Raw genomic sequence first — 20,996 nt, forward strand, 5'->3', positions numbered from 1 at the left:
CTTGACTCTTACTGCACGGTTGCATCGCGCGTCTAACGGAGTTTGTTTCCTGTCGTCACACAGATATGTCTTGGAAAGCAAGCTTTCAGCAAGGTATTTCTAACTTCAAGAGAAACAAACACTCTGAAGCCCTTGTACTCTTCGACTGAAGTATGTCTATCAATCGTATCCTCTGTCCAGTTGACCGTACTAATCCAGAATGAAGGCCATTTCACTCGGCTGTGATTCCTTCATCGTTTATGATTCTCGTGCCGCCGTGCACGAAAAGCTTGGGAACAATAAAGCTGCTCTCCTTGACTGCGAAGAAAGTTGTGGATACCGCTCCCGATCGTTGGCAAGGTTATGCTCGCTCGGCACGTCTATTTCATGTGCTTAACAAGCACGAGGCGGCCATCAAAATGATCGACCTCGCTCTTGAGCGTATCAAACCAGACGATGCACAACGCCGTCAGGAACTCAATGCGCTGAAGTCACAAGCAACCGATGCCTTAAAGGCTGCTGACGAAAGAAAGCGAGCGCACATTGCAAAAACAGCGTACCACATCGGCAAGTTACCTGTGGAAATCTTCGCGGAGATCTTTGGTTTCGTGGTTGCTGCAGACCATGCACAGATTCTCAAGTTGTCACACGTCTGCAAACATTGGCGTGGCATGGCTATTAAGACTCCTTCACTTTGGCAGACGCTGGTGGTTTCGAAGAACCGACCCACCAGAAAGGTACGATTGTGGATGGAACGAGCTCAGACACACATATCGGACCTCTCTTTTCGCCATAATATATCGGAGATGGACTGGCCGTCCATCCTCTTGGAACTCTCGTCATTGTCTTGGTGTGGCCTCCGCTCTCTCGCAGTATCTGGCAGCTTATTCTCTCGACTCTACAATCTGCTCCAGCAATTATCCAAGACAAAAGCCATTTCGCGTCTCGAACATCTGGATGTCACAGGGTGTCCGGGTTTCGAGAGATTCTTGCCAGACTTCGAGGACTCTCAGCTACATACTCTGAAAATTGCCAACTTTACCCCTTCAATGGGCGGGCTGTGGAGTCGGGTGCATCGGCTCAAAACTATGACCATCGAAGGAGGATGGATAGAGATATTTCCGGCCTTGACGGCCAATCAGTCACTAGAGAATCTCGTGCTCTCTAGTCTGATCCTAATCCCGATGCAGTCGGGTGGCGATGACCGTGCCGAACTTTCCAACCTCCAATGCTTGAAACTCTTCAGCATTACATCGGTCTCTGTGATCACTCGCGTCGTTGTTCGCACCCAATTTGCAAGTTCTGCACTTGTTCAACATCAGCCATTCGTCCGACTGTGCTGGAAGTTTGCGCACGCCGATCCTCTTCGAGCTTTGAGGGAGCTCCGGGTTGGAAGCTGCACTACTACCGCCAGTTCGCTGAATATCATCATCGCTGGAGCGCCTTTATTGGAAACCCTCCAAATATCAGGCATGCACGGAGTCGTTAATGATGTACTTGACTTCATTTGCGGTGCACGTCCAAACGATCAGCATCAAGACTTGTGCACCTTCTTGAAACATGTCGACCTTTCACGCTGTGGTGACCTACTCACCAGAAATGCTTATTCCCTTGTCAAGACCCGCCTGCGCACTGATCAACCCGTCCCTGTGGATGGGGGTCAGCTTGAGTGCAAAGCCGAAATCGAGTCCTTGCGGTTAGATGATTGTCCTCTTATGGAAGCGGAGATGCTGCCATGGTTCAGAGGAAAAGTGAAAGTGTTTAGCTGCGTGTATATGACGAAAAAAGAAGGCAAACAGAGGCGTTGATTGACGAGCTGAGCCGAGCCTGTACCGGTACCACACAAGCAATCCCCTTCGAGCGGGTGGGCGCAAGTAGGCATGTCATGTATTCACGGGGCACTGTGGAAGTACTGCCAATCATTACTTACAATTCAAAAAGATGATTGTGGTTTGTATCGCTTTTCAAGGACCAAGCACATAGATTGAACATCAAACACTTGTGAAACATATGTGAGAGTCAACTCCACAATACTGACGAATGTCAGATAATAGACTACAGAAACTAGACAGAAAAACAAAAGGTGTGTAGCAAGAAACGTGGTTACTATGTGGTTTCAGCCAATGTGATAAGGCTTACGGATGGTAGACACGGGCTGAGCGAACAGCCAAGGGAACCGTCAGGTCAGCTTCACAGAGTATGCGAGAATGACTGGGCTGAATGCCGCTGAGGCAGTATGAAACTCGTTCACGAACTGTCGCTACGTAAGAGCGCCGCCGCCGATGCATCGATCTAGGCTGTGTATGAGGCTTGATGCGATAAACGATATGGTCAGTGTTATCCGACATAGCGGATCTTGATTGCACCAGCCCTGTTGCGCACTTCGAGAGCTAAACTACGCGTTAGCGTCTGTGTAATATCTGTATTTTGTGGATCGAACCTTTCAGTTCTTCCGCTTCCTCTCTCTGTTCGTAATCCAGGACCAAACGTTTGAGATGTTGCTGCTCTACCTTGTCTTGAAGTTGTGCAGATCGCGTGTGCACGGCGAGCGCCGATTCAGCTGGTACAAGAAGATGGCGACCCTACCATCCCATCGTCGGTGAGGACAGAATAGTGAGGTTCAAGACAAAGACGCGCACCTGCTGCTTACTGCCGCGTTTAGTAATGACAGTAAACTGCATCACGGCATCACCGTTCGGATTGTTGTCGCCGCCACCATCGACATCGCCCTCATCAGCCCGCTTCTTGCGTACATTGGGGCCGAGAACGGCAGAATCCCACCAAGCTGTCTTCTTGTCGACTTTTCTGGACTCGGCTGAGGAATCTGTAATGATCTTAGCGAGCTCTTTCTCAAACTCGGCTTCCGCTTCCTCAGATGGTCCGAGATGCTCTTGTGTGGATAGGACGATGACAGGGTCAGGAGACGAAGTTCGATCTTCGTTCTAGGAGGCATGGTCAAACCTTAATTATTGCACAGATGGGGCTCAGCCAAGCTATCGCTTACCGAAGATTCCTGACCGGTCGCATCACCATCCTCTTCGTCTTGTTGTTGAGGCCGTTCACCTTCTTCGTCACTGTCTTCGCCACTATCCTCACCGGTTGACACTTATTTCAAACTGTGAGTTGACTGCCCACAACAAAGTGGTAAACAAGCGTACAACCAGCGTTCTGCAAAGCAGCATTGAACATGTCATCAACAGCTACAGCGGCTTCCTCTACTGTCTTATGCATCGTCATCTTGGGCCGGATAGCCTGCAAGCGAATTGAGATCAGGTGTGCTATGCAAAACAGATCCACTTGCCTCGATTGAATCAGAGAGCATAAAGTCAACGTCCATGGGCAGATCTTCTTTGCATAAGACATAGTACTGCAGAGCCATGGTGTAAGCATCGTTGCGGATAAGATGTCGAGCAACTTTTACCTGGAAGAAAACAAGAAAATTATCAAGTTTCCGCTTCTGGGTCCCTCGGTCGAAGCACATGCCAACAGTGTCGAGCAGAACGCAAACGAGACGGATGCGGAAAAAGTCATTAGGCATATCCACTGGGCAAGGCTGACGGGGCAATGGATGTCCCTCAGCTGTGAAAAGGAGTTAGTCGAGGCATACAAGTCGTATCATGTACTGACGATGTCCGAACGTGACCAGCGACCACATAGTATCGAACACCAGGACCGATCCCAACAACCGATAGATATAGAGTTCCCCCAGATATTTTATGGTGGCCACGCGGCGTTGGTTCGTGCTATAGACGTTCTGTTCCAAACCTCTTCGAATGTCTTCGAGAACCTGGTCCACAACCGATATCGCGAAAGCGGGGTGATAACGTTGGAGGTCGTACGTCAGCATGGCCAGCAAATTGACGTTGCTATATTTGATTTTCCAAGGCTTAGGTGAAAACTTTATACAGAGTGCGCTGAACAACTGGATCATCCCAATCAAGCTTGCGGAGGAGCTTAAGGACCTTATCGATGGTCTTCTTAGCTAGAACGTCGTATATAAGATGGCGGATGAAAAGTTCCAAAGGAGTGCGCTCCTTCTGTTGTCTCGGAGTTCGTTCCGGTGGGTTGCACTGTATCATTTGTGAGTAACGTTATTCTGCCAAGTACAATGAACTGACCTGATAGTATGCGTTTTCAAGTAGAAGTATCTGTCTTTGATCGAAGTGCTGCATACTCTGCTTACGCCGCATGAGCTCAAGCTGTAAGAAGAACGTTTAGCGATTGCCAATCTGCATACATTGTAAACTGACCATAGTACCAAATCTCTCCCTAGTCTCGTCACTGCGCAGTAAAAAGCGACCGCACCCTTCAAGGAGCATCGAGATATTTTCGACATTCGTTCCAGAAAAATCGTCCAAGCATACTTTGAACATGTGGAGGACAAGATGAGAAGGCACGACACCAAACTTTGTCAAGTTGGACAAATATGATATGTTCTTTCCGTATTGATTAGCATAAGGGAATAGAGCGAGCGGATCATTGGTTTACCTTCATGCGAACCTCTGCAAGCTCTTTCACCACATTTTTCTTTCGTTGCAAATAGCGGAATTCTTCATCCAGCTTGAAAAACAGCTGTGACATAATACCTTATTGAGCTGAGATAAAGCTCACCAATGCTACAAGCTCGGCACCGATGTCCGGCATGTATCTGTTCAAAGTTGCCACAAACCTTGCATAATGAGGAAGCAAGTCAGTTCGATTCTTTGGCACAGCATTCAAGAACTGCGGAGCTGTCAGTCAATTCGGACCGGGAACGAGGCCTGACTGCTGACCTTGATAAGTCTCTTCCTAGCCGCCTTGGAATTCAAAAACGCGAAATCGATTGCAGCTTGGTCAATCATGGCACGATTTGTTGCGTCGGGGAGGCGTGCAAGCAAAGCAGTGAAGCAGTTGCGATGGTCCCTGAGGAGCGAGTTGAGGAGACAACGGGGGACTTGGAGCCTTAGTCGGGGACGTCGGTGTCGGTGTGATTGTACTAAGCAGTATCAGTGACCCTGCAATTTTGAACCAACCGATAGACAGACATACCCATCGGGTTCTTCCTCGCGCATCTCGACTTCGGGGGTATCATCTTTTCTTCCATTTGCTCGATCACCGTCCAGTTTCAGGCCCTCCAGTTCCTCTTCTAGTTTCTTTGCTTCAGCATCTGCTTTCTCTTTCTCCGCCTTTTCTCTCTCTTCTGTGGCCTCATTATCTTCTTTCTCGTCGCTCTCGATGCCCAAAACTGACTTTGGTACGAAGTCCTTTAGGTCCTGGATGTCCTTCAAAGAAGCGACGCTCTTCCTCGTCCTCCCATTTACCCCCAGAGGTCACAAGAGGATCTTCTTCATCGCCCGAGACGGCATTTCCTCCAATTTGGATAGAATCCGACTTCTGGGACACCGTAGGCAATGACGGCATAGGCAGGTACAGCAGTTCCGATAGTCTGAAAACATATCCATCAATGGTTGTAATCCACCGGAAGATTGATTTCAAACTGACGTTTGGCAGCTCGCAAGTAATTTCTCGTAGCCTTTCGTCATCTTCTCATACGCTTGTTGTCTATCCTCAAAGATCTCCCCAGACCGGATATATGCTTCATGGTTCCTACGATCTTGATCTTGTAGGCGCTGGAAAAATGGAGGATTAATGTTTCTGGAGAAGACCACATATGTTTATTTATATATATACCTTGTGCTCTATGGTGAGTTTCTTGGAAACGCTGTCGAAGTAACCTTCGCACATGCGCTTGAATCGATCACGGATTTCTTGTTCAACAAGTTCCTCGTCCTCATGCAAGAGTGTCGGGAAATTCTCCTTGGGTAGCGTTCGTAGTTGCTGAAGACAAGGTTCCAGGTTCTGCTTCAGCGGATATCTGCTTGCTCTGGGGAGGCGTTAGGCCCAAATAGGGTCTCGAGTATGACTTCAGAAATATGGAAAGAAGGGGTAGAGATGATAACGTTGGATCATTAGACAACTTGATAGACGTCAGTTATGCCCTAAGCAGTAGTTCATATAGAGCCTACCAATTCCCTCAATACTTTCATTATCCATTCACCCCCACTTCGTTTCTGTCCATCAGTAATGATCCCGACCAATGCGAGCTCAGAACAGACACGGAGAAGGGGACGCTGGCGAGAAACTCGGGCAGAATCCTCCTTCTCCCGCTGTTCAGGAGGTAACGCAGAGAGGGATGCACGAGGAGGGGCTGCAAGTGCAGCAGACAAGGATAAAACGAGGGAAGGAGTAAATGCTGCGGGGAAGCGTCTATGGAGAGCTGAAATAACCTGGAATTATTTAAGCTGTCAATGTATGCGGCGCCCATAAAAGTTGCTTCTCACCTCAACAGCACTCCAAACATCTTTCTCCGTCTTGCATCTCGCAATTCCTTCTAGTGCGGCCCCAGCTATCTCGTCGATGTACTTTTCCAGCGACAACGAGTCTATGTCCTTGAGGATTTGGTCACGCTGATCAGTACCAAGAGACTGGCGCATGCGCTTGATCAAACCGGTGTGGCGCTTCAAGGAGGAGTCCAACTTGGATAACTCTACTGTTGTTCATAAAATCATAATTAGATGCCTCCGGATGTGAACGAGTGCTATGACTCACCCTGGACGTCCATGGCAGCGTTCAGCTCCCTAAGCTTTACACGCCTAGCATGGCGTGCCTTCTCTTCGTCGACTTTAAGGAGTGCTGAATCCATTATTTGTCAGGGATATACTGTCAAGAGCGAACATGCACTGAGTACAGCACTAAGCGGAAGCAGCAACGAACTCCTGATTGCCTTTTGAGGATTGAGTACTTCTCATTGGCTGGTTCAACTACTTCAAGTTACTACTATAGGCCATAATTTGAACGCCTACGAATTCTTGGACCACGGCAGCCACAATTAATGTGCTCATAACCTCCACTAATAATGCCCACTGAGGAAGGTCATATGTAGAGCTGTCAGCTTAAGTTTACTGTAACCTCAAACGAATTTTATGGGGGCCTAATAATGTCATGCCGCGGTACTTCTAAATGTCGCATTGAATTAATTGAGGTACTAGCGGCGGCCGCAGCCTGACGCCAAAGACCATGGCCAAGTTACACCGTGAATGATGCTTAAAAAATCACTGGTGTCCAATTTTTGACCAGGAGCGTCCGCCGCGCGGTCCGCAGCATTTGTGCCCAACCTTCGTCACGCCGACACCAGGTAACTTCCTCGCGATAAGATTGAAATCTTTGCCATCCCCCCGCAAATACATGGCAATCACGATACATGATATTGGAGACTCTGAATCAACAGCTATATGATGGAAGCAACGTGAAATACAATGCAACGAAAACAACACCGATGGCTGGCATAAATAGTGTAGCGAAAAGGACATGAACGAGACGCGAGAGAGGGGGAAGTGAATGATGAAGTAAATGACGCGCAGGAGAAACAACAAATAGCGTTAAAGCATAAAATAACTCAGGGGATATCGGTACAACACGTAATGCGTGGATGAGGTCGCACGATAGATGCATTGGGACGGCGTGAAAGATAACATATGACATGACTGACGATTTCTATCGCGCCCCGGTGTCCGACAGAGGTTGCCAGCCGCCTCTAACAGTGGCGTGAAGGCATGAGGAAGATAATATCCTGCCGCGGTCTCAACCGGATCGCGTGGTATCCTCAGCCTCAGCCCCGACAAGGGAGGGGAAAGAAACACCACTGTCAGTGCCACGTCGACGTCGTGTGTCCTCGCCGGAAATACGGGTTGGTGGGTGCCGCGAGTTAGGATTGCCAACATTTCCAGCAGTTGAGATACCTGTAGTGACTTGCACCGGTGTTGGCACCAGGGGGGTACAACGTTCCACGATTGTACGAGCTGCGCTCCTTCCTCCGGATATGGGTGGGCTTGGGGAACTCCTCTGGAAGACCCTGATTCGGCCCGGGGTCGGAGAAGAATATCTTTGGACGCCACTCCTCACGTTCATCCATAATGCAGGAGTTCTTAAATTTCTCCACGAGGGCTTCCTTTCCCCTATCATAGGGCCCGACTTAGCAGTGTCAAGGAAAGTGGAGCAAGACGTACTGATAATTCGCATAGCTCATCTGGAGCACTTTCTCACTCGAGTATATGTTCCTGGATGATAAGGTCAACACATGTCATTCACCGCATGACACACGTCTTACCACTTCTCGTTTAGGCGCGCCTTCGCAAAACGTAACAAATCCTGCACAGATATGAAATTGACAAAGGCATAGCCAACGTTGCATCCTGCACTCGCAGTATCAGTATTTGCTGAAACTGTTAAAACCGCAAACACCATACCGTTCTGGAAATCCATCCTCAGGTACAGAAAATCAATTCTCCGAGGACACACTTTGTTGATATACGTGATAAGCTCCTTGTCCGTCATTTTGTTCGGAATATTTTTGACCATCACGGTGGTCCGCGTATCGACACCGAGCTCGATCTTTTTGATGTCCAGTTGATTGCCCTCAGGCGGAGCTCGGGATGAGGAATGGGCCAGCGATGGCGGGCGCGTAGCAACAGTGCCTGGCTGAAGCGGAGCAGAAGACGCGGCATATGGAAAGGGATATTCCGCTATCGGGTGCGATGGCTGCGGATAATAAGGCGAGGACGTGTACATGGTCCATGGTTCTAGAGCGCTGTGTGACTGGAAGGTCACCCAACCATTCATGGCATCCCAATATGCTGGAGGAGACAACATGGGAGATTGGGGAGGAGCAGGATGCATCGCCATAGTGATAGGGTTTGGGCCCGCAGGCGATGTTACCCAAGGTGGCTGTATTGGGTTTACATCGAATGGAGCACCATGATAATACTCCGTAGTATAATATGTCGGCAGATGTGGCGCCGTGCCCGTCGCTGCTAGAGTTAAGCCAGAAGCATCAGCGACTTCTTGCTCGTGATCATACATGCTATGCTTTCGATTATCTGCATCAAATAGCTTCTGATGCGAATGTCCGCGAGTAGAATCAAATAGCAGGTGATTGGAGCTGCGCCTGCCGTACTGTCCCTGAGCGGCAGAGGTGTCAATGATGTTGATGTCAGTGGATTCACCGCGGCTATGAGAATAATTGGGGTGAATGTCGTGAGGCCCTGCTGTGGATCTCCTTCTGCCTTTCAACGCTTGACTACCAGTGGTATTGTCACGGGAATCGAAAATAGGTTGCTCGCGCTCTGGATAATACCCACTTGTACCGACGTCATTCAAGACGGGGAATGGAATTGCAGCTGGGTTAGACGCGGCTTGTGACTGAGATAAATAGGTAGTTGCCGTAGGTGTCTTCGGCTCCGCGGCATGTTCGCCCCCGATTTCGCATTCCCTACTAAATGACGAGGGTTCCTTCCGGGCTTCTGCGCAATGATCGCGTAAGGATGCCCTGCTGAAAAGACGAAGTTCCAGACTATCCACGACACATCCGTTCAGCTCTGCCCAAGCCGCGTCCGCATCTCGGACATCAAAATATTCCGCTAGAAATATCTAGGTCGTTTAAAAGGTTAATGACTTGTCAATTACGGGAAGGGCGACGTCGGAAACTGAGTGGTCGAAAGGGAAGCCCGTACGTAGCAGGTTCAGTGCACGCTACAGGCTAATTGCAGGAAGTGGAAAACGAAACACAGACAAGAATGGGCAAATGATGAGAGACTTGCCTGAGTAGAGCTCTCGATGTCTTCGACGTTAATGCAGTTGAAGGCCTTGACGTCCCCATATTTTTCCAATACACTCCTGATTTTGACCGGGATGGCAAAATGCCTCCGGGTGCGAGAAGCAGAAAAATCGGGAGTAGGCGAAGTATCATTAATAGATATGCAGAAGGCGCCCTCTGTGTGTGTCATAATGGCGGGAGACAAGGTGCCCAGAAGCTTACCGCAAGCGTTATATTAGCAAATTATGGACATTAATGACGAGATGGCCTTACCTCTGCACAATGACCAGTTTCCGCAAGACAGCATGTTAACGCCTCTTGCCAAGCAACACCAGTAGCTTGCGCACTCGGAATGGCTTTACCATCATCTTGCATCCGTTTAGACGTTCTTGACTCGATGACACGCTTGGCGCGTTCAGCATCGCGTACGTCATGAAATGCAACTATGAAATCCCGATTTTCCGGACTTCTACGAAAGATGCGTTGGATCGGTTTTGACGAAAAGCGACGCATGGAACGCGTCATAGGGCTAGTGATGCTAGGAGATGAAAGACTCTTGAAATATTGAGCAATGACGTCCTCGGATAGATCACTGGGTGCATTTCCGATCTACATGAAACTTAGCATAGCTCTCAACAGATCTAAAAAGTGCTTACGATCAGAAACCTGCTGTGCTGACTGCTTTCAGGACCAGAATCAGCAAGGGTAAGACCCTTGAGATCAGTAATGGGAACGTTGGGATCTGTGGATTCATGATCGGTGCCATCACTCTGGAGAGATGACGATGGCGTGAGAGGTGGCGTGAGGTAATGACTTGTTGCGGTAGGGTTCCTAGTACTATAAGTCTTTGAACGACTAGCATCCTTGCTAGGCGAGGGCTGCGGGGGTATTGGAGAAGCCGAATTACGCAAGTTCGATGATTGCGGGGGAGCCACGTGGCGAGATGTAACCATCTCTCGCGGACTTGGGCTATAGCAAGGGGTGAGTGTTACTGTAATAATGATGCGCGGCTTAGGAAAAACCTCGGCTCACCGTAAATTGGGAAGGGAAGGCGATGGCTGGAGTCGCGGGGGTCTAGTGGAGTACTCTCTTGTAGTGCGCTCGAAGAGAGACATGGTGGACGTTGTGAGAAGGACTGGAAAGGTTGTTTTCGTGTGGAGATAGACGTTTATAAGAAATGTAAACGAGAAGCTAGTTGAAAAGGAAGAATCGGAGAAAGGAGAGCCTGAAAAACGAAATTGATATAACGAGTTGCTCAGATTGACGTACAGAGAATCATTATAAGACGTCGAAGGCTCGTGGAGTCGCCGTGAAGCTCACGCGGGAGACGATTTAAAAAAATAAGGAAGCGCTTGACCAGACCTGGTGAGACCGTGCTCTCCACGGGGAATTGAAAGCGTTGCAACGTTGCAAGCTTTGTATTTGAAGGGATAGCAAAAATGAAATAACGAAAATCCGGAATGCAGGGTGGTGCACAGCAAATGAGATGGAACAATCACCAAAAATTGTAAAACAGCCCTCTACGGGAGAAGGCGTCAATAAAGATCCTCCAGCGACCGAAGCGACCGAATTCTCTGTCAGGACAACAAATCAAGAAGCAGAAGAAAAAAATATATGACAGACGATCCACTGCGACGCATTTCCCTTCTCAGATTTCAATCCCTGAGCGCTTGTGCCATCATGATCCCGTAGAAATGTGACAAAACTTTCGATTAGATCGTGGATTAAACATCTAAAAGTTTGGTGAAACCGTGGAATGGCCAAGTGGAAGAAACAACTCGTTTACTGCAAGTCGTGTGACTTTTCATCAAGCCACTTACGATAAAGAAGGCGCTGGGATGTACGATACCTCCGGAGACTTGGTTATTCCAGTTTACGACCCTTGAATTATCACGGAGGCGATCCTAGTGCGCCATCAATCCATCACTTCATCGCACAGTCCGCGAACTTGAAGAGTTTCAAGTTGACATTGAGTTCTTGTTCAGCCTTCACCGGCTTCGGTGACCTACTTCAAATATCACGTTTCGAGTCCACGTTCAGTAGTCCAAGCAAATATTCTCCTAGGCATGGCTTAAGTTGGCGGCCGGCTCCACCACCTAACTCCCACGAGACGATTAATATCAGGTGGTCAGGAGACTTGTTCAGCGCTGGGGAACCGCACCATGAATATTAATTCGGAAACAGCACAACCAGTCATTGGTCAGATGTAGATGTTCAGCGAGATCAAGATTTGAAAGAATTTCCATCAGAGGCCAAACTTCGCGACCGGCGTCGTTTCTCAACGGTGTGATCCGAGACGTTGAAACCCTGTGTTCCACGTTCAACTTGGCCGTTCAGCCCTTTGTCCTGATTACTCGTTAGTGAGGATTTTCACGCGACACAAAATCGTACACGTACATCTGATCACGGTCTCCTCAGTTCTTCGTGCTACTAAACGTTTAACGACATTGCGTCTTGCGAGCGGAACTGGGAATCCCGATTTCACTCTGAGCTTGTCTGAGCTCTTTCTGAGTTCAGAACATTTCACAAAACCAGGCTGCTTAGCAACCCGCGTTAAATTCTTTTCTTCCCATTTCTGTGACTTTGTAAGGGCAACCCAGACTCCCCTAGGACCAATAGCAGGAGGACCGACAGACGTCCCTCCTTCTATAAAGAGAGCAACATGTGTGTCACTTCATCGTTGTCCATGGTCCACGGACGATCATATTCTTCGTTATTTTGCAGTGCTCTGACCGGTTCACCTATGCATTTGTTGTCAAAGCTCCTGCAACTTGGCTCATTGCACGTAGCCTTCCTCGGCCAATGATTCGGCCGACTACTAGCACATCGTGGGTGACGGGGTCCCACAACTTACTCGCCCACCTCCCATTTTCGCAATCGGCATTTTCCTATCATTAATCTTCCACCTCTCGGGCGTAAATCAAATAAACGTGTTCTAACGATATGCGGATGGGGATGGGTAGCGAACACCGATACGATTGTGTCAGTTCGGCTGATTCGTGCCTTCGCGATATCCATGAATAGCGTAGTCACGCCTGCACTTGTGTGCGTGTCGAAGTAAGCGGGGCATATTACTTGTATTGCGTGGAACTTACATATCAGATGATCTACTCCTAACTTATGACAGTGACCCTAGAATTTTACATCACATAAAGATTCTGGCATACTTCGTCCGGACGTCGCATGCTTTGATACTCCTTAGTCACCAAACTGTCGGTGACATTTCGAATCATCAATGCATTAATTCGGTATACCTGGGATGGTTTTTTGATAAGGTTCCGTGACGGATCAGGCATCACTTGCTGTGCATCTACTAGTACGTTCGGACACGTACATGGAAGCTCCAAAGGTTATGAATCAATGGACAATTGAGTATAACAAGCTATCCATACTAGTACTGGTATACCTAGTCAACTTCACGAACAAGCTAGTACTAGCTCTGCCACTGCCAGCGCATAGAAGATACTTCGACGAGAAATAGAACGACGGGTGCACATGGTGCTGCGCAGTGCCTCGCATGGCTCATCCATGTTGCGATCATTCCAGAGTCTGATCAAATGGCAATATTTTTGCATCGCACCTCCTCGGAAAAACAAGAAGGAAACACCCATATTTCCTGTGTGGTTTATGATATCAGAGCATTCGGACTTCTCCTCTAGCTTGCCTACTTCTGGAAGCTGCTTTGTTTTCCGGCCCCGGACCGACTCTTAGTGAAAACGTGGGAATGTTTTACCACGGCAATTCTCCTCAGCTGAGTGCTGCTGCGCTTGACTTGGCAAAGACGGCGAACAGCACGACCGCGCTTCCTGAGATCGTACCTTTACCATTAATATCTAGACCTCCAACGACTGCGCCAAAATGCCCCTCTACCAAATGTTCTGCATTGCCAGTCATTTTAGGGAATACGTGAGTCGCACTCTACATTTAGTGGAATTTGCATCTCACGACCATGAAATAGAAACACATAAAAGACCTGGTGACCATGTCTGCGATGCATGTGATGAATGAAGGCGGTGTAGTGCGAAATATCCAGTTCAACGGAACACAAACGCTTCCCGAACGAATGCGGCGCCATAAACAGTATTACACCGTTGGAGAGTGAGTCTCGGGTACTTTATATCGAGCTCATCGTGACCTTGCCGTTTTACTAGCTATTGGACGATGCACTTTGACACCTCACCTCGCACACTACGCACACTGGCTGGAATGATGCGCCGAGATCATCGCGTTATAAGATGGACGATGTTGAAGTTGGGTGAAAAGGCGGAAAATGTGGTCACTTCATCTGAGCAGACGGTGGAACGCCATTTACCGACATCACCGAGCAAAACCAGCACGCATTGGTCCTTGTGACGCGTTTCTGATATCTTATTTGATTTCTGGTCTAGAACATTTTGTGGAGTCAATTTTGTGTTTTTGAAGACTCTAACCCAGCCAACGACGGACAAGCTTTCAAGTGGTTTGTTGTTCTACCCACTTTACCACCCCCCACAGGTCATTCACTACCTGTACACCTTGGAGATTTTCACCTTCCTCCTTGCGTTCACCATCACCTTCTGGCCCGGTCCTGCGCAGCAGCAGGGCATGCATTCCAGCAGCCCGAGCACCATGATAATCACTGAAAGAAATTCGAAACGACGTGACTTTGTGAACGTTAGGACATACCTTTCAAGTTCATCTCCTACGTGAACACCGTCCTGCGTCTCCATCGGGATTGACTCAGACTGCGTGCTGGACGCAAGTGCAAGACGAAATATTTTGGCATCCGGTTTCTCTATTCCCACAGCCTCGCTCAGAATAATTGAGTCGAGGTACGGAGCAATTTCAAGATCCTTCAATACCGATACTGTATGGCAAATGAGGTCATACGGAAATGAAGCTTCTAGAAAACATACACATGCGTGTGTCCGTGTTGCTGATTAGCGCTGTATGAATATTCATTTCATGCAGCCGTCTCACTACGTAGCAAGCCAAAGCATAGCCATGAGCACGAGCTGTCGAAGAGGGGTCCGAGTGTGTACATACGTACAGGGAGGGAGTCGTGAAAGAGTTTATAGCCCTGTCGAGAACTGAATCTCTCCATAAGACTGGGAACGATTTGCGGCAATGAAGAGTCTACAGCTAGAAGCTGGTTATTAGACTTCCATAAGGATGCTGACTGAACATAGAACCTTGTGGGTTGGCACCAGCCCCGATGGCTGTCCGCTTGATGACTTCAGACCACCACCCTTCAGCGCCAGAAGCCCCCTGATACGCGGGGTTTTCCTTTTGTACCTGAGTTAACGCTGAGGGACCTGAGGCCAAAGACTTGTCTGGCAGAAAGTCGTTGACATACCAACTTTAAATGACTGTTTGAGTAGTCTTGGCTCAAGGACGCCAAGATATGGCGCAAATGTCTGTGAGTACTGGACATAAATAGGTAACCTAGGCGTTATGAGCGTATGCAAGGCATCAAAGGTCACCAGCCTAATGACGGTCATATTACTGTCGCAGTAGCACAGAGCATAAAATAATAAAATTCAGTGATTGGGGAAATAGAGTTGGCTTTTATGGGTGCCACTGCCGGTGTGGGACGCAAACACTGCCAGCTACAGCTGTAGTACAATCGGCTGGGAACGCTTACTATGGCTTAGGGCAATTCCCCGTTCTCTCCTCACGATTTTTGGCTTACTTAAATCCTCAAGAATTCTCAATCTTCGGCCTGACTAGAGTTTACATCAAGTTGTTGTTGGCCAGGGTTGACTCTGGGACAGTGTTTGTGTTCTGATCAATCGCCACGAGTCGTATTCGGGCTCCACCGCTCATCCAGCTATTGACACGCCAGCAGGCGTCAACATCGAGGCACAACCCCGTTCCTTTTGTTCTTCAACGTTCATCATGTCAGAGGCGCTTGCCATCGATGCTCAGTCTCTAAGAAGAACTCAGTCGACTGGCGATATCCACCCACCGCCAAGAGCCCGCCTTTCAACGTCACATCATCACTCCGAACAGGAAGGGAGGAATTTCAATGTTACTTCGTCACCAATTGCGGAAGGGACCGCCGAAGAGTGAGTACTAGTAATATCCTGCTCAGTATGAAAGTCCCTTTGATCGATGTTCATCTGTGCCGTAGTACTCCCCGCAACCCCTGGTTCACGCCCAGCACGACAATCCCTACAGGGCAACAACAAAGTAGAAGATCTTCAACTTCCACTTCTCAACCACACCTTTCCTTGATCCCGAGAGTTAAAGCCTTCTTTGGGATTGGTCCTGATGCACCAAGAACACGTAAAGCTCTCGTATCAGTTGTGTGGTCGTTGACATATAGTTTCATTCAAGTCTGTCGACTTTCTCTGACTCAAGGACTAAACTGAATATATTACTCAGGTTGCGGCTATCATCGCCGTGCTGGGTGTAGCCTCTGTAGTTACCAGCCCGACGGAGGCAAATGTCCGTCAGATCGATTCTTGTGTGCGACCGCTCGTTGCCTGGAATTGCATTTGGATAGTGAAAGTTTGCTTGTCATCCACCCTGGCGTATTGGAATTTCGTTAGAATTCGAAAGGCGTAAGTTGCGTGGACTCTATCTGTTCGGTGCCTGACAAAACGGACACAGGGAGCGTACAGTGAGATCAGGTGATACCGAGTCCGGTGATCGTTCACGAACGTCCAATGATGGGGGACCTCATCGTAACGACCCCCCAGGCCGTCGTCGACAGAGAGATCCTCATAGACGGGCCAGGAATACAACTTCAGGTAGTACTCCAAATCAAGAAGAGCCAACACCACCATATTCTTATCTTTATGCGCGGTATGCCATCAGCTTCTTTTGCAAAACTGTGAACATGAGAATAACCTTTGCGCAGCTTGTCACTCCTTTCATCCATGCTCACTCTGACATGGTTCCTAACTGCGCACATTTTGGAATACACGTCCGTTAACTCATGTCGACTTGCTTCGCCTCTCGTTTGGTGGCTTACTTTTGGGATTTTGTGCACAATGTATTTCCTGGTTCTCGAGGTCTTGGTTTTCGGTTTTCTTGTTTTCATGGTTTTGCCTTTCATTATGGTCAGTCCAGCTCTTTGTCGTCCTGTCCATGTACCGATAGGCATCCCTCTGCAGCTTTTCTACAGTATTATCCTACTATGCCTGGGTCGCCACCCACTCCAGAACCCTCACTATATCAAGCCCGAAATCGATAAGCTTCCCAAAGCCATCGTCGAACGTATTCCTCTAGTCATCTACATACCTCCTCCACCAGAAGACGATGGAAAGGCACAACCGATCTCTCTACCAAAACCTGTGCATAGCTATCCACCCAAAGCACCAGCTTCGCGGACTCCAAGGAGGCGATTTGCTTTCTTTCGCCGTAGATCCAATAAGTCCGAACAAGGCGGCGAGATCCGTGACGGCAAGCAGGGCATGAAGTCGGAGGTCAAAGATCCAGAAACTTGGGAAGATAACTGGGAGCAAAGCAAGTATCCCTTTGTCCGATTGGAGGGCAACCGAGCTGCCTGCGCCATCTGTTTGATGGACTTCGAGGAACCAAAACGACTTTCCGCTGCTGCAGAGATAAGCACGATGGAGAAGAGTGAAGAACAAGTTGCGGTTACCGCCGAAGACAACCCGCCCCGTCAGCGTGAGGAGGAAGTTGAAGTTCCAGTGGAACGCATTACTGAAGAAGAAAGAGGTGGCCTCCCTCGCCTTGAAGATGCGGGAGTGGGTCCACAACCTCTTCGACTGCTTGCGTGCGGTCACGTTTTCCATGTGCGCTTATTCAGCCTTACCTCAGTTTGTTCGTAACTAACTTGTCATCATCATGACAGAAAACATGCATCGACCCTTGGTTAACTGACGTATCAGGCCGATGTCCAGTATGTCAGCGACCCGTCGAGCTGGATGACACGGAACCAAAGAAGTCGAAGCGAGGACGTCGCTCGTGACCGTATACGTATTCGGCTTTCCAAATTCCCCAAATATATTAATAGTGGTTTCAGTTTGTGGGTGGCGAACTACTACTGTAGGCACCGATGTACATCACACATGGCATTGTATATTCATTGGACTATTGCTCGCTCATAAACCTTATCGTGAGCCGTGATGCAGCGAAAACATCTCCTGACGCCTTCGCGTGTACTACTACACATGATGTGACGATCAGCGGGAAATGCCTTAGACTGCACGCGGGATACAGCAGGTATTCTTCCACGCTAAGGTTCTCGGTCCCGCGAACGGCTTAATGATCATGTCGTCAGGGTTAACGAGGGCTCGGAAGACACAATGCCTGCGGTGACGCGGCTGAAAGGAACTTGACTAAGTTCCTCCGATCAGTGAGTCTGAACAAGCAAGACGGTGTCCATCTTCTTATTATGTATTGTGTGCGCGGAACGCGAGTAACGAAGGCTCTGCAGACTTAATTTCTGCGAGCGGCTTTGACAATATCGTTGCCAAGAATTGCTTGCGTCAGCTTACTAACGCCCGATGACAAATTGACGTCGTGAATAATCCGATGTCAAGCCGTTAAACGATGGTGAATAAAAGCGTTTCCATGCAATGATCCATGCACATAATTTTCCGCAACGATATGTCTGACTTCTACGATCAAAAGACCTCAGATAAAGAGCACGCGACCGAGGAATCAGGGACTGGGGCTTCTGCGCATCGTCGTGTGACAGCACCAGTCATTACCCCTGTCTTACCCGAGGACAGACCATTCTCACATGGTCTTCTCGACAAGGATCCAGGGACGAGTGCTGCAAGAAAAGGCTGGTTAAAGATCAGCATTCTCGGTGTACTCGCCCTTTTTTTTATGATCTGGGGCGTTCTACCCATTTATTGGGCTGCTCTTGGTCGGTCGTACAATAATATTCACAATCTATCTGGATATGTGGTGGTAAGACTTCTTTCCATCACGATTTGGCGCGTCTTGATCGAAGTTCGTATTTGCAGGACTTTGACTGGTGGCGAAATTGGGCAAGCAGTAACGCAGGCATTCAAGAACGTTACTGGTCCGGAACAAATGTCCTGGTTGATATTGGATGCAGCGCAGTTTCCTGGTGGGCCAGATGAGGTGGCCCAGGCTCTACTTGATCATAGATGCTGGGCAGCTGTTACTGGTACGTATTTCCAAGTCCAGCTCGTCATTCCATCACTGAAGCGAGAACTAGTCAATCCCCAGGCTTCAGCTAATTTGAATGCGTCGATCAATGCAGCCAATGCATCGTATAACACGACCCAAGCCGTGACCGCATACCTCACCAGTGGTCGGAATGAGAATATATAGTCAGTCGTGCCCTCGCTTGCGTTTGTTCCACGTCTCATTGCATCATGCTTACAGCCGAGGCGCCATCACCCCACAAGCAAGTCACAGATTCTAGGCATTTCAACGAAGTCGCTGACGAGCAATATGCTTCAACAGGTCACCTCAACACTGACCACCATAACATATACATTTTCACTCTCCTTCTCCCAAGGTTTAGCATCAAGGTCAGATATCTCGACACTCCTCCAAACTGCGCCTCAACTGGTAATTCAACCACTGGCTTTCACCATTAATGATATAAGGCCGTTCAATGTCCCTGTGTACGTGTCTTGGTTCGTGATGTTCGTCACCTCAAGTTGATTAGTTATACAGGGCCGCGGCGGTAGACTATGTTGGACTTATCTACCTCCTGATTTTGTCGGTACGTCCACGACTTTTGTTGATAGGAATATGTCTAACTCTCTCATTTCTAGTTCGTGTTGACGGTACGACTTTTGCGATGGTTCTGGACAATGTTCACTGATATGGCGTGATGATTAGAACCAACTTTTGGCGGCTCGCGTTGAATCTGGATTTGAGAAAGCGTTTGAGGTTGCGACCTCTCATCCTTCTCCGCTTGCTATGGCCGGTCACTCTCTACTTCTTTGTCTCCGTATGGTATTTTTCTGATTTCTTGGTGATTGACTAACATGTGGCATTCATAGCTAATGTATTCTCTGTTAAGTTTGGCGTTCGGAGTGCCATTTAGCAGGAAGTGAGTGTCATATTTTTCAGTGCTAGGATTGCGATCTGACACTTGGTTCTTTCAAAGCTTTGGGCATGCAGGTTTTGTCATCTACTGGATGATGTCGTGGTGTAGCATGTCCGCCTTGTGAGCTGTCAACAATAATGAAGCGATCCGGATGCTCACCAGTAATTAGGGGCCTCGCTCTCGAATCTATGATCACCCTCCTCACTATAAAATTCATTCCGATATTTCTTATCCTCTGGATTATATGTCCGTTTTCTCTCTTTCGTTCCGATGTTCTTCGCTGACTCGCCCCGGATGAACCAGCTAATGTATCAGTTGCCTATTATCCGGTAGAAGTGCTGCCGGCCGTCTTTCGCTATGGTTTTGCGATGCCGTTCTACAATGTTTCAAGCACAGTTCGGACGATCATTTTTGACACCAAGAACGAGAGTATGTATCCTCAGCCTGTCAATGTTGAACGTCCCTAACGACCACTTATCACTCAGTCGGACTAAATTTCGGTGTCCAATTTTCGTGGATTTTAATATCTTGTATCACCCTTCCAATATTTCAATGGCTCGTCAGACGACGACAAATCAAGGCTCTGGAAGCGTCCCAAAGAGCTGCACGAGAGAAGGCATAACATGTGTTTCATATCGGCATCTTTTGTTCCAGCAACTCAAACTGCTGGCCAGGGGGTGAATACTTGGAGCACACAAGCCCGGTCCCGGACTAGTATTATATAGTTATAGTAATGTCATATCCGTGAAGTCTACATTCACAGTGCTTTACATTCTACTACGCTAATTTGATGCACTGCACTTGCGTACGTATAGAATTTTGGGACATTATTGGAGTCGACGTTGGTTTCCGCCTTCTACTTATACTAATAGTGTTCATAGAATATAAGTGTGTCCCGAGATTATTTGTGCGAGCTTGCCGACGAAACAAACATACGGGCTTCCGACGCGTCAGTCACGTGCTTGGAAAGTCAATGAAAAAGGAGTATACGTACATTTCGTAAAATACCCCGCCGACACGCGTGCTCTAAACCCTTCTGCTTGCCATTAGGGCGCCCTTGGTCTAGAAGAGGCTATATATTGGCATCTGACATGCTTGCGAGCTCTGTGCGTCGAGAAGCGAAATGAGATACAATTGCATCGATACTACGTTCTATATTTTGCGCATTAGTACCAATACGCAGTGCGACACCACGCAGAACTGGCGTGGACAAAGCTGACAATTTTCTTGCATAACAAGCAGTAAGGAAAATCATCGAGGATCATCTTTTAGTCTGGACATAATGCATGAGGCAGCAGTTGGGAGGGGAGAGCCTTGTCGAACAGCTTCTTGATAATTCTTGAAGCGTTTGAATACACTGCAGTGCACATATGCGGCAGACTCGAAATGCGCTCG

The 20,996-nt window shown here is 48.3% G+C and overlaps 7 protein-coding genes across 7 annotated transcripts; 4 read left to right on the plus strand and 3 right to left on the minus strand.

Annotated features, from left to right (window-relative positions):
- Positions 1-17: 17 nt before the first annotated feature.
- DFJ58DRAFT_17658 (uncharacterized protein) lies at positions 18-1,951 on the plus strand. Its single transcript, XM_041379052.1, has 2 exons — positions 18-150; positions 206-1,951. The coding sequence occupies exon 2, from the start codon at positions 240-242 to the stop codon at positions 1,785-1,787; it is 1,548 nt and encodes a 515-aa protein (XP_041251583.1). The 5' UTR covers positions 18-150; positions 206-239; the 3' UTR covers positions 1,788-1,951.
- Positions 1,951-6,661, minus strand: DFJ58DRAFT_852108 (ARM repeat-containing protein; the record flags this gene model as incomplete). Its single annotated transcript, XM_041393824.1, has 23 exons — positions 1,951-2,369; positions 2,420-2,561; positions 2,619-2,921; positions 2,984-3,084; positions 3,138-3,231; positions 3,269-3,346; positions 3,401-3,558; positions 3,607-3,845; positions 3,886-4,049; positions 4,098-4,178; positions 4,230-4,415; positions 4,468-4,539; positions 4,591-4,701; positions 4,752-4,881; positions 4,934-4,954; positions 5,008-5,231; positions 5,293-5,404; positions 5,461-5,588; positions 5,650-5,842; positions 5,883-5,935; positions 5,985-6,245; positions 6,300-6,508; positions 6,568-6,661. 23 exons carry the CDS (start codon positions 6,659-6,661, stop codon positions 2,317-2,319), a joined length of 3,207 nt encoding a protein of 1,068 aa, XP_041251584.1. The 3' UTR covers positions 1,951-2,316.
- A 1,062-nt stretch (positions 6,662-7,723) lies between these two features.
- DFJ58DRAFT_649112 (RNA recognition motif 2-domain-containing protein) lies at positions 7,724-8,586 on the minus strand (the record flags this gene model as incomplete). The annotated part of the gene is made up of 4 exons (XM_041381509.1): positions 7,724-7,973; positions 8,025-8,075; positions 8,126-8,210; positions 8,265-8,586. 4 exons carry the CDS (start codon positions 8,584-8,586, stop codon positions 7,724-7,726), a joined length of 708 nt encoding a protein of 235 aa, XP_041251585.1.
- A 4,759-nt stretch (positions 8,587-13,345) lies between these two features.
- On the plus strand, positions 13,346-14,426 carry DFJ58DRAFT_17737 (uncharacterized protein). Its single transcript, XM_041379057.1, has 3 exons — positions 13,346-13,516; positions 13,569-13,708; positions 13,762-14,426. Exons 1-3 carry the CDS (start codon positions 13,469-13,471, stop codon positions 13,961-13,963), a joined length of 390 nt encoding a protein of 129 aa, XP_041251586.1. The 5' UTR covers positions 13,346-13,468; the 3' UTR covers positions 13,964-14,426.
- DFJ58DRAFT_712714 (HAD-like domain-containing protein) lies at positions 14,063-15,090 on the minus strand (the record flags this gene model as incomplete). The annotated part of the gene is made up of 6 exons (XM_041383885.1): positions 14,063-14,228; positions 14,276-14,456; positions 14,506-14,568; positions 14,636-14,731; positions 14,782-14,895; positions 14,946-15,090. 6 exons carry the CDS (start codon positions 15,088-15,090, stop codon positions 14,063-14,065), a joined length of 765 nt encoding a protein of 254 aa, XP_041251587.1.
- Positions 15,091-15,178: 88 nt separating this feature from the next.
- On the plus strand, positions 15,179-17,671 carry DFJ58DRAFT_754054 (uncharacterized protein). The gene is made up of 7 exons (XM_041387972.1): positions 15,179-15,657; positions 15,723-15,927; positions 15,977-16,155; positions 16,205-16,399; positions 16,455-16,656; positions 16,711-17,355; positions 17,415-17,671. Exons 1-7 carry the CDS (start codon positions 15,488-15,490, stop codon positions 17,529-17,531), a joined length of 1,713 nt encoding a protein of 570 aa, XP_041251588.1. The 5' UTR covers positions 15,179-15,487; the 3' UTR covers positions 17,532-17,671.
- Positions 17,672-18,172: 501 nt separating this feature from the next.
- Positions 18,173-20,504, plus strand: DFJ58DRAFT_902993 (uncharacterized protein; the record flags this gene model as incomplete). The annotated part of the gene is made up of 12 exons (XM_041394842.1): positions 18,173-18,444; positions 18,538-18,704; positions 18,756-18,870; positions 18,926-18,944; positions 19,004-19,170; positions 19,223-19,271; positions 19,434-19,502; positions 19,555-19,604; positions 19,662-19,721; positions 19,771-19,847; positions 19,905-20,030; positions 20,087-20,504. 12 exons carry the CDS (start codon positions 18,173-18,175, stop codon positions 20,221-20,223), a joined length of 1,308 nt encoding a protein of 435 aa, XP_041251589.1. The 3' UTR covers positions 20,224-20,504.
- Positions 20,505-20,996: the final 492 nt, after the last annotated feature.

This window comes from Suillus subalutaceus (assembly GCF_016647625.1).
Source record: "Suillus subalutaceus strain FC151 chromosome Unknown DFJ58scaffold_1, whole genome shotgun sequence".
NCBI lineage: Eukaryota > Fungi > Basidiomycota > Agaricomycetes > Boletales > Suillaceae > Suillus > Suillus subalutaceus.

What these genes read in the sequence shown, in the direction of transcription:
- DFJ58DRAFT_17737 (XM_041379057.1), top strand. Translation starts at nt 13,469, where the DNA reads ATGCCCCTCTACCAAATGTTCTGCATTGCCAGTCATTTTAGGGAATAC. An exon ending in CCAGTCATTTTAGGGAATAC is followed by an intron (nt 13,517 to 13,568) that starts GTGAGTCGCACT and finishes ACCATGAAATAG; the next exon opens with AAACACATAAAAGACCTGGT. An exon ending in CAGTATTACACCGTTGGAGA is followed by an intron (nt 13,709 to 13,761) that starts GTGAGTCTCGGG and finishes CCGTTTTACTAG; the next exon opens with CTATTGGACGATGCACTTTG.
- DFJ58DRAFT_754054 (XM_041387972.1), top strand. Translation starts at nt 15,488, where the DNA reads ATGTCAGAGGCGCTTGCCATCGATGCTCAGTCTCTAAGAAGAACTCAG. An exon ending in TGGTTTTGCCTTTCATTATG is followed by an intron (nt 16,657 to 16,710) that starts GTCAGTCCAGCT and finishes ATCCCTCTGCAG; the next exon opens with CTTTTCTACAGTATTATCCT. An exon ending in CGTGCGGTCACGTTTTCCAT is followed by an intron (nt 17,356 to 17,414) that starts GTGCGCTTATTC and finishes TCATCATGACAG; the next exon opens with AAAACATGCATCGACCCTTG.
- DFJ58DRAFT_17658 (XM_041379052.1), top strand. Translation starts at nt 240, where the DNA reads ATGATTCTCGTGCCGCCGTGCACGAAAAGCTTGGGAACAATAAAGCTG.